The 11,777-nt window shown below is 42.8% G+C and overlaps 1 protein-coding gene across 1 annotated transcript; it reads right to left on the bottom strand.

The window, feature by feature from the left end:
- Positions 1-137: 137 nt before the first annotated feature.
- On the bottom strand, positions 138-11,199 carry imp4 (IMP U3 small nucleolar ribonucleoprotein 4). The gene is made up of 9 exons (XM_085909019.1): positions 11,034-11,199; positions 10,499-10,607; positions 10,335-10,418; positions 10,144-10,253; positions 7,723-7,855; positions 1,352-1,506; positions 1,166-1,260; positions 983-1,056; positions 138-506 (listed from the first exon to the last, which is right to left on the bottom strand). The coding sequence occupies exons 1-9, from the start codon at positions 11,034-11,036 to the stop codon at positions 388-390; spliced, it is 882 nt and encodes a 293-aa protein (XP_085765145.1). The 5' UTR covers positions 11,037-11,199; the 3' UTR covers positions 138-387.
- Positions 11,200-11,777: the final 578 nt, after the last annotated feature.

The following is an 11,777-nucleotide window of genomic DNA, read 5'->3' on the forward strand; positions in this document are numbered from 1 at the left end:
AGTGTCTAACATTATATATGTTTTGCACCTACCACATCCCATTGGGATGCTCCTGCCGTAAAATAAACAGTGAAAATTACACTTTTTATTTTAAGTATGATGCCTGTTATTCAATAGTCAAGAAATGAACAAATACAAACAGGCAATACATTTTATTAAAAAAAAAAAAAAAAAAAAGAAGTACAGGACATGCAATCAAGAAGTGTCCAAAGGATATAATCATTTGACAAATGCTGACATCTCCAGTGGATATATTGAAATTGTCTTGTTTTTAATGGGAGCTCAACAATGATACGTCTGATTAAAACAAAAAACAAAAAAAACAAAAAACCAATCCAGTCAGTCAGTTTGATAAACTGTCCAAATGTTCGATTAGATTAATTGTTTCTAAACTGATTGGACACTGAGAAACCTTCTTTTCTTGGACGTGTGCGTATATGCATGGTGTCGCCACTCAACATCTGCTGTGGTCTCGTTTTCCAGTGTGCCCAATTTGATCATGTATACTAGAAAGAGAAAGAGGGATTTAAAGTCAGAGAACATTTTCCACATGGAAATGTCAAAAAGAACATGCATTACAACATAAATGGTTTGAACATAAGGGGAAAAAAGGTACTTATAAGAAACTACATGACACAGGATAAGACATTTTACACTCATATTTAGGCAGCTAAACCGGCATATATGTAACATTTGTTACATTCCTTGATATGGATAAAATTTCCACAGCCATCAGAATGAATATAAAATCAAAATGGTGCGGGAAAAATAATCCCACCCCGAAAGCAGGCCCATTTTCATTATTTTTATTGTAATAAATAAATGAAACTGAGCCCTTTTTTCTTAGGTGAATACAGTAAATATCCCATACATATCCTGATAAAAACATGGTTTAAGTTCAAAGCAGGTTGAATTTTCACAGGGTCGCAGGATTGATTAAAATATGCACCAGAGTTCTAAATCTGGCTCAATTTATACTTACATTTCATTTCAAACCTGGGCCCCACTTCTGTCAGTTCTATGTTCTTGTGATCTGTTTTCTTATAGGTGTGATGTCTGTTAAAAAGAAAACCGCCAAAAAAGCACAAACACGTTTACTGCTCCTCCATCTTATAGCACATGATGCAACATGTCCTTTTAAATAAGAGGACACCTCTATACTGACCTATAAGAGATGAAGTCCTCTTGGTTGGCAAATGTGATTACACGCCTACTGTCCTCTTTCGGCACTGGAAAAAGATACTTGAGGATATTGGATACCTGTGCGAGAGGGATTAATTAGGTAAACTCACGGACAAATGATGAAAGACACTATCAGCAGCATGTGAGCAGAGCATGGTTGAGTACTCACCCGCTTGCCAAGCCGTGAGGTGAAGTTGTGAAAGATGAGATGGGGGTAGGCCTCAGACATGGTGCCTATGTCTGGGACATCGTGCCTCATTACCACATTATAAAGCGTGAAATAAGCTGTGGGTCCAAATGGCAGGTGGCACACCACAAGGCCATCTGAAAATACAGATGAACAAACTATCACAGCCAGTACTTTCATTCACACCAGGTTTATAGTGACAAAGTTTTATTTAAAGCCTATTTTAAAAATAAGATTTTACAAGTTGTGCATAACATTGTATTGGAGGGAATGTTGACCCTAAATGAAAATGTGAATTTTCATATGTGAAATGTTTCTCTTGTGAATGAAACAAAATTCAACGTAGGTCCTTGATATCCTTTGGACATGACTGATAGCACGAGCAAGCAAGCTCTAGCACCGTATACTAACAAAATATATACCGTAAATTTCAGACTATAAGTCGCTCCGGAGTATAAATCGCACCAGCCATAAAATGCACAATAAAGTGATAAAAAAACAAATATAAGTCGCACCGTTCTATAAGTCGCACTTTTGGGGCAAATTTATTTGTCAAAATCCAACACCACAGATTATTAGATGCATTGTGATTCAAACGTGATCCTTATTCCATCATGGCAAATGTGGTATTTTGAGCACTGCTGCATACATTGGTACACTATTAAATCGACCTGTTAATCAAGGTTTATTGGATTTGCACAACAAGTATTACTTACTTAGTAAGTACTAAGTATTGGAATTGACCTTTAACCCGCCTTATAAGTTTTAGTTGCAATTGCTTGTTGAACTCCCCTCCGTGAGTCGTCACCTTCTCGTGGTGGAGGGGTTTGCGTGCCCCTATGATCCTAGGAGCCATGTTGACATAGTCGGACTTGCCTACACACAGAGTTTGGGCTCTGGTACAAACCCTCTCGAGAGGGGCTGGACTCTCTTCCACTCTGGAGTTGCCCACGGTAAGAGGCGTCGAGCAGGTGTTGGCATACTTATTACCCCCCGGCTGGGCGCCTGCATATTGGGGTTCACCCCGGTGAGCGAGAGGGTAGCCTCCCTCCGCCTTCGGGTGGGGGGACGGGTCCTGACTGTTGCTTGTGTCTATGCACTGAACGGCAGCTCAGAGTACCCACCCTTCTTGGAGTCCCTGGAAGAAGTGCTGGAGAGCGCTCCTTCTGGGGACTTCATCGTTCTACTAGGTGACTTCAATTCTCACGTGGGCAATGACAGTGAGACCTGGAAGGGCGTGATTGGGAGGAACGGCCCCCCAGATCTTAACCCAAGCGGTGTTCTATTGTTGGACTTCTGTGCTCGACACGGATTTTCTATAATGAACACCATGTTCAAGCATAAGGGTGTCCATGTGTGCACTTGGCACCAGGACACCCTAGGCCGCAGTTCGTTGATCGACCTTGTAGTCGTGTCATCGGATTTGCGGCCGCATGTTTTGGACACTCGGGTGGAGAGGGGCGGAGCTGTCAATTGATCACCACCTGGTGGTGGGTTGGCTCTGATGGTGCCGGTCCGACCTGGCAGACCCAAACGCTCTGTGAGGGTCTGCTGGGAACGTCTGGCAGAATCCCCTGTCAGGAAGAGCTTCAACTCCCATCTCCGACAGAGCTTTTCCAACGTCCCGGGGGAGGCGGGAGACATTGAGTCCGAGTGGACCTTGTTCCGCGCCTCCATTGTTGAGGCAGCCGACCGGAGCTGTGGCCGTAAGGTTGTTGGTGCCTGTCGTGGCGGCAATCCCCCAACCCGGTGGTGGACACCGGCGGTAAGGGATGCCGTCAAGCTGAAGAAGGAGTCCTATAGGGCCGTTTTGGCCTGCGGGACCGGAGGCAGCTGACAGGTACCGGATGGCTAAGCGGAACGCAGCTTCGGCGGTTGCTGAGGCAAAAACCCGGGAGTGCGAGGAGTTTGGTGAGGCCATGGCTTTGAGGAAATTCTGGTCCACCATCCGGCGTCTCAGGAGGGGGAAGCAGTGCACGGTCAACACTGTTTACAGTGGAGATAGTGTGCTGCTGACCTCAACTCGGGATGTCTTGAGTCGGTGGGGGGAATACTTTGAAGACCTCCTCAATTCCACCGACACGCCTTCCATTGTGGAAGCAGGGCCTGAAGACTCTGAGGCGGACTCTCCAATCTCAGAGGTCGAAGTCACTGAGGCAGTTAAAAAACTCCTCGGTGGCAGGGCCCCGGGGGTGGATGAGGTCCGCCTGGAGTTCTTAAAGGCTCTGGATTTTGTGGGGCAGTCATGGCTGACACGCCTCTACAGCATTGCGTGGACATCAGGGACGGTGGTGCCTCTGGATTGGCAGACTGGAATGGTGGTTCCCCTCTTTAAGAAGGGGGACCGGAGGATGTGTTCCAATTACAGGGGAATCACACTCCTCAGCCTCCCCGGCAAGGTCTGTTCAGGGGTGCTGGAGAGGAGGATCCGTCAGGAGGTCGAGCCTCGGATTCAGGAGGAGCAGTGTGGCTTTCGTCCTGGCCGTGGAACAGTGGACCAGCTCTACACCCTCGGCAGGATCCTCGAGGGTGCATGGGAGTTAGCCCAACCAGTCCAGATGTGTTTTGTGGAATTGGAGAAGGCGTTCGACCGTGTCCCTCGGAAGGTTCTGTGGAGGGTGCTTCGAGGGTACGGGGTGCCGAGCCAACTGATAAGGGCGGTTCGGTCCCTGTATCACCGATGCCAGAGTTTGGTCCGCATTTCCGACAGTAAGTCGGATTCGTTCCCAGTGAGGGTTGGACTCCGCCAAGGCTGCCCTTTGTCACCGATTCTGTTCATAATTTTTATGGACAGAATTTCTAGGCGCAGCCGAGGCGTTGAGGGGGTCTGGTTTGGGGACCTCAGCATTGCGTCACTGGTTTTTGCAGATGACGTGGTGCTGTTGGCTTCTTCAGGACCTGATCTCCAGCTCTCACTGGAGCGGTTCGCAGCCGAGTGTGAAGCGGTCGGGATGAGGGTCAGCACCTCCAAATCCGAGTCCATGGTCCTCGGTCGGAAAAGGGTGGAATGCCCTCTCCGGATCGGGGGTGAGATCCTGCCCCAAGTGGAGGAGTTCAAGTATCTTGGGGTCTTGTTCACGAGTGAGGGCAGGATGGAGCGCGAGATCGACAGGCGGATCGGTGCAGCGTCGGCAGTAATGCGGACTCTGTACCGGTCTGTCGTGGTGAAGAGAGAGCTGAGCCAAATGGCAAAGCTCTCGATTTACCGGTCGATCTACGCTTCTACCCTCACCTATGGTCACGATCTATGGGTTGTGACCGAAAGAATGAGATCCAGGATACAAGCGGCCGAAATGAGTTTCCTCTGCAGGGTGTCCGAGGTCTCCCTTAGAGATAGGGTGAGAAGCTCGGTCATCCGGGAGAGACTCGGAGTAGAGCCGCTGCTCCTCCACATTGAGAGGAGCCAGATGAGGTGGCTCGGGCATCTCATCAGGATGCCTCCAGGACGCCTCCCTGGGGAGGTGTTCCGGGCATGTCCCACCGGTAGTAGACCCCGGGGACAACCCAGGACGCGCTGGAGAGACTACGTCTCTCAGCTGGCCTGGGAACGCCTTGGGATCCCCCGGGATGAGCTGGATGAAGTTGCTGGGGAGAGGGAGGTCTGGGAGTCCCTCCTAAAGCTGCTGCCCCCGCGACCCGACCCCGGATAAGCGGAAGAAGATGGATGGATGGATGCTTGTTGAACTCACATTAAAAAAGAACTTTTGTTTAGTAAAAGGGGATTCTGTGCGGAGTATCATGTCAGAAGTGAAGTTCATATATCTTTTAAACTCAAGTACACATTTCTAATTAATTGCAGTGTTTTTGTGCTCTTGTTTAATTTCATATTGAACACCCAAAATAGAAGTTTTTTTTTTCGATTAAATGCTACCATTTATCATGATATAGCTTTTGGGGAGGATCAGGAGTAGTAGTAGTAGCATTAGTAGCAGCGGTGGTAGTAATAGTAGCAGCGGTAGTAGTAGCAGAAGTAGCAGTAATACTAATTACGGGAGTGTATGCAATCCCCTTAGTTTAATAAAATATAATGAAATTAATCCAAAACTGTGTCTTTTATAAATACACTTTTTAAAGATTGCAAGTAATAGTGAGAAAAATATGTTTTGAAAAAGTGCATCATTATACAGTACTTATAGTTCATCATACAACAATCTTATAATGGAACGGCCCCTGAATCGTAATTGAATCTATAGGAACACAGCGATTCCCCACCATAATCCCTGACATTTTAGTAGGGAAGACACTTGTCTAGAGAGAATAATTCACAACATTGAAGATTTGTTCCTCGAAGAAGTAATAAAATGTTTTTGCGGGTGATGTGGGATTTTTATCTAAGAGGCAGATTGTTGGGTTCAATATGTAATTACCTATAAATACCATAGCACAAAGTAAACACAAGCCTCTTCTATAAAACAGAGCACAGAGGGTCTACAAAAAAGCAGAATTTTTTTTCTCAGCATATAATGGAAAATAGCACCCCCTGCCCCAGAAAAATAAGAAACAAATATGTAAAAGTAAAGTAAAGTGTGAAAGTAAAGTTGCTGTTCTAACAAACAGGGCTTTGTCACCATCCTGTGGCATTTCAGGGTACTTCAGAAATGGTACAAATCTAGATGAATTTTCTTTCAGTTCCCCTCCACCCAAAAAAAGCAGATATGTAATATCTTGAGATGTATCAGAAAAGCTGCAGGACAATACCGTAATTTTCGGACGATAAGTCGCTCCAGAGTATAAATCGCACCAGCCATAAAATGCACAATAAAGTGAAAAAGAAAACCATATAAGTCGCACCGGAGTATAAGTCGCACTTTTGGGGCAAATGTATTTGTCAAAAACAACACCAAGAACAGACATGAACCTGCAACAACAGGCTAAACGATATGGTATGCTAACGTGACATATACACAAACGAGGAGCTGAGAACGGGCCTGGCGTAACATTCAGTTATTCAAATAAGTATTACATAAACAACACGTTTATCAAACCATCTGTGTCACTCCAATTCATTAAATCCATCGATCGTGCTTTATGTAAACAATGATGCGTATCCACCACATATGCTGACGTCGGACCCGTTGTAAGTTGCATTTCTAATTATTCCACAGACACATATAACGATATATAAAGTATATTTCAAATAACTATCGTATAACAACAACATTATCAAACCATCTGTGTCACTCCTAATCATTAAATCCATCGATCAAATTCCTCGTCCTTTATGTCAACAACGCCCCGCGCGCCGCACAGATCTAGTATATAACTATGTTGTAGCGTTAATAAAGTACCAGGAAAGACGTGGGTATGGTAAACGGCTCTTTATTTAACAAAACAAGAATTCAACGAGCCAACAACTACTGAACTGTAACGATAAAAACATATACAAGCTGCTACACGAAATAAAATATATCAAATAACTATAACATAAATACGTTTTTCAAACCTTGTGCCACTCCAAATCATTAAATCCTTCAAACGCTGGGCCCTTCGTCATCTTTGTCATCCCGTGATCGAATCCTTTGTCCTTTATGTAAACAACCGCCGCGCGGCACCGGTGACATCACTTGTAGTTCAAATGACAGTAAGCCCTTGCTACATTGCGGTTCGTTTATCACGGTTTTACTACATTGCGGATTTTGAAAATTAATGAAAAAAATCACATAGAAGTCGCTCCTGAGTATGTCGCGCGCCTCCCCCACCCAAACTATGACAAAAAACGCAACTTATAGTCTGAAAATTACGATAGTTTTAAATCCAAATTTAATATTTAGACATTTCTTGAACGAAAAGCTTAAATAACATAAGTGCCCCCCCACCCAAACTATGAAAGAAAATGCGACTTATAGTCCGAAAATTACTATGAATTTTCCCTTTCAATGTGAGCTACACAATTAACCAGCAAGATTCCAGCGACAGCCTGCTTGTTTGCGGGAAGAGGTGAGAGTTTTGGCAGAGCAACTTGTAGCTGCTTCATCATGACAACACACCAGCTAATAATGTCTTGACCATCTGACAATTCATGGCCAAGAAGAAAGCAACCTCCCAGTCACCTAATGTGGCATTAAGTGTTTTTTTTTATTATTCTTTCCAAGCTCAAGTGACATTTTTGAAGCCACATCAAAATGGCCAAGACGACAGAGCTGCAACGGATCCCGGAAGATCTTTCAGACAATGTAAAAAGGCATGGCAGAGAAGGCTAAGACGGTAGGTTAGACTCCAGAGGGATTACTTTAAACAGGGTAACTTGTAATTCAAAGTTTGTATTTGAAATATTGATTTTGTGAAACCAGTTCTGATACTTTTTTTTTTTTTTTACAACATCTCTTTTGTTGAACGTTAAAGAATTAACAAACCTGGCTGTCCTCTGGTTTCATGAATCATGACAAGGTCAGTGACGTTGTTGGCTTTGCAGGCTCGCACCAGTGTAGGAATCTCATGGTTGCCCCTGTTCATGCGTTGAGCTCCAGGAAACATCAATTTGACCTCCTGTGTCAGAACAGATGGTAGTTGTTAATTGAAAAAAAGGTGGCACATCTTTATTTTGTGAAGTAAGCTTGGATGCAATGTAGGGCTGTCACTATGGTTTATTTTTAGAATAAATTATTCGATCGATTATTCCATCAATTAATCAGATACAATTTTATTCTCGTTAAAGTGTATTACATTTTTTTCCCTCCAATTACTGTTTCTTAACTACCGTAATCTTGGGACTATAAGTCGCTCCGGAGTATAAGTCGCACCAGCCATAAAATGCACAATTAAGTGAAAAAAAACAACAACATTTGTTTTAGATGCACCGTAATTATTGGACTATAAGTCGTTCCGGAGTATAAGTCGCAACAGCCATAAAATGCACAATAAAGTGAAAAAAAAACATATACAAGTCGCACCGGAGTATAAGTCGCACTTTTGGGGCAAATTTATTTGTCAAAATCCAACCCCAAAAACAGACATAAACCAGCAACAACAGGCTAAACGATACGGTATGCTAACGTGATATATACACAAACGAGGAGCTGAGAACGGGCCTGACGTAACATTCAGAGTTATTCAAGTAAGTATTACATAAATAACACGTTTATAAAACCATCTGTGTCACTCCAATTCATTAAATCCATCGATCTTGCTTTATGAAAACAATGCCGCATATGCGCCGCATATGCTGACGTCGGACCCGTTGTAAGTTGCATTTCTAATTATTCCACAGACCCATATCACGATATATAAAGTATATTTCAAATAACTATCATATAACAACTATCATATATCAAACCATCTGTGTCACTCCAAATCATTAAATCCATCGACCAAATTCCCTGTTCTTTATGTCAACAACGCTGCGCGTGCGCTGCAGAGATCTAGTATATAACTATATTGTAGCGTTAACAAAGTACCAGGAAAGACGTGGGTTTGGTAAACGGCTCTTTATTTAACAAAACAAGAGTTCAACGAGTCAACAACTACTGAACTTCCAGCCATGGAGGTGGAAGAGAGCTCCATAGAATAGGAGCGGACGTGCGTAAAAGCCATGTCCGAGCCCCATCCACCGTCCCCAGACAGCCACCCAGCCGAGCGTCGGCCCCCGACTTCCATCCACGTAGGTGGAAGAGAGCTCTATAGAATAGGAGCTTGCGTGCGTAAAAGCCATGTCCGAGCCCCATCCACCGTCCCCGGACAGCCACCCGGCCAAGCACCGTCCCCCGACTTCCATTCATGGAGGTGAAAGAGATCTCCCGTCGAGAAGGATCGGGCGTGCGTAAAAGCCATAATAGTTTTTCAAACCTTCTGTGTCACTCCAAATCATTAAATCCTTCAAACTCTTCGTCCTCCGTGTCACTGACAAACAAAGCCGCTAATGATGCCGGTAGTACGTGGGGACCTCCGTCATCTTCGTCATCCTGTGATCGAATCCTTTGCCCTTTATGTAAACAACCGCCGCGCGGCACGGGTGACATCACTTGCAGTCCAAATGACAGTAATCCCTTGCTACATCGCGGTTCGTTTATCGCGGTTTCACTACATCGCCGATTTTTTTTTGTTGAAAATCTGTGAAAAAAAAAAAAAATCACATATAAGTCGCCCCCCCACCCAAACTATGACAAAAACCGCAACTTATAGTCTGAAAATTACGGTATGTCTTTTTGTTTATTTGGTATCATTTAGTAATTAAAAAAAAAAATCAAAACAACCCTTAAGAAACATCACACCAGTAGGATTGATGGTCATTGTTTTCCAAAGTAAGAGCAGCGTTTTTCAAATGTGTTATTTGGATGAAAAAAAATGAGAAATTAGCCTGTTTTCATTGAGGACTAGACATATTATTACTTTTGAGAGCCTAAAATCAAAAGATTAGGACATTAAGTTAAATAAATGTCTAAACAATTATTTTTATAATTGATTTACTATTGATTAATCAGGTAATTTTGACATCTCTAGAGCAAGCGGACAAATAGGAACAAATACCTAACATTACAATACATTTCTGCACAATACAAATGTGTAATAATATTGAGCAAATATATTTTTTAAATCTGCAACGACTAAAATTTTTTGTTTTTAACAGTATCTACTGTTGAAGAACCAGATATTAAGACACACAGATTGTACATACGTAATGCCTGCCAACATATATTGAATTTCCATTTAATATATCAGATACTGTACATCGAAATTGTCATGTTATTATTGATTTATCTATTCTACTATACTGTTCCTGCTACGACACTTAACGCGTTAAGTAGTTTGGGAATCTCTCAGAAACAACTGGGCCAAACCTTAGCAAACATTTTGAGTCGAGAACTCGGGTCTCTGGAAGTGGTGACCATGACTTTGGGATCTTCAACTCCAGCCCATTTGTACTCATCATCCATATGTGAGCTGACACCTGTAAGGGAGGCAATGTCATAACTTAACTGGGATAAATATTGTTTAAGCATTTGATTAATTGTACTAACGTAACACTAACCCTCTGCGCCGTCATCATCATATTCCAAAAGTTTCTGGAGCTGCAATGCATCTTTGCGTACCTCAGTTGGAAGCAAACAGTTTTCTGGAAGGAATGGGGGAAAATGTGACTTCAATGTCATACATTTCACTATTCCGTTGATATGAAGAGCATGCCATCCGTACCATCGAGAGCACCCTTCAGCTTCTGTTTCTTCTCTTCGATTGTTCGGAGCCTGTCTTCTTGTGCCTTCCTATACAAGTACTCCCGCCTCAGTCTGACCTCTCGACGAAGCTATCAAAATAACATAACAATGCCTTACATTTAATGTAACATATGATCATTAAAAACATGTACAAACATCTCATGAGGAATTCTTTCGTCGCCATTGCTTGCAATCTATGTTTGTTGCACGCGCAGAAAACATTGCCCTTTTTGCTTTCAAATCGAATTAAAAAGATTAAAACGATCTTGGTTTGTTAGTCGTTAACCAATACTTTTTAGTTGGTACGAGATTAACGTTGTACGAGATGCTCCCTTCAAGCAGCCGTAGATTTTTTTTTTTGCTTGATGGCTGTTGATTCATTAGTTGCATCGTACAGTTTGAGACACAAAACCATACCAACACCGTTTTCTACTTAAGCGAGTGTTAACATGTGTTTGTTCAACAATACCCTTGTATTTCGTCTGTTAAATATGAAGGACTTGTAAAAACCTTACCATGGTTTATTTCTTTGGCTAGTAGGTAGCAGTTTACCAGTACCCACATGGAAATGAGTCCCCCATACAAGATTGCTCTTCATTGGCCATAGTCGGGGCCAATAGGAGCATTTTATACTAGCACATAGACAGTGATTCCAAAACTGCTGCATTCGAGGAAAGTGGGAAGCCAGACTTTTACGACTGCCAGCGAGGAAAAGTGCACTTGAACGCCTCTTGGAATTGGGAGGTCCGATTTGCGAATTCGGGCAAAAAAAGACGCCGATGTCATGGCTGACTATAATGTGACGTCACTCCACAACGGTGACCGTGGAGTGACGTCTCAAAGACGAAGACAGTCCTGACTGGCAAAATTTAATGTACAAGATAAATTATTTAATACTATTTAGCTTATTGTTTATGATTACATTAATTTACTTATTAAAAATAACTTCACATAGCACAATGTGATTTGTACTGACTGCGTGAAGTTATGCAGTTATCCACCTGAATGAAGTTATTGGGTGAAATGATTGAAATCTTTGGAGATACGATATCCCTTTATTCATATAAATTATGAAGGAGGTTTGCTGGAGGTCAAAATGTATTGTGACGATCAAGAATCTTGAGGATTGATAGGTGTCAAACTCAAGGCCCGTGGGCCAAAGACAGCCCGCTACATCATTTTATATGGCCCGTGAAGACAAATTGTGCTTTGACTAAAATTGCAAATTGTCTTCAATTTTAAAAACTACAGATAATGCT

This window comes from Syngnathus leptorhynchus, chromosome 4 (assembly GCF_054491065.1).
Source record: "Syngnathus leptorhynchus isolate UIUO chromosome 4, UIUO_Slep, whole genome shotgun sequence".
Classification (NCBI taxonomy): domain Eukaryota; kingdom Metazoa; phylum Chordata; class Actinopteri; order Syngnathiformes; family Syngnathidae; genus Syngnathus; species Syngnathus leptorhynchus.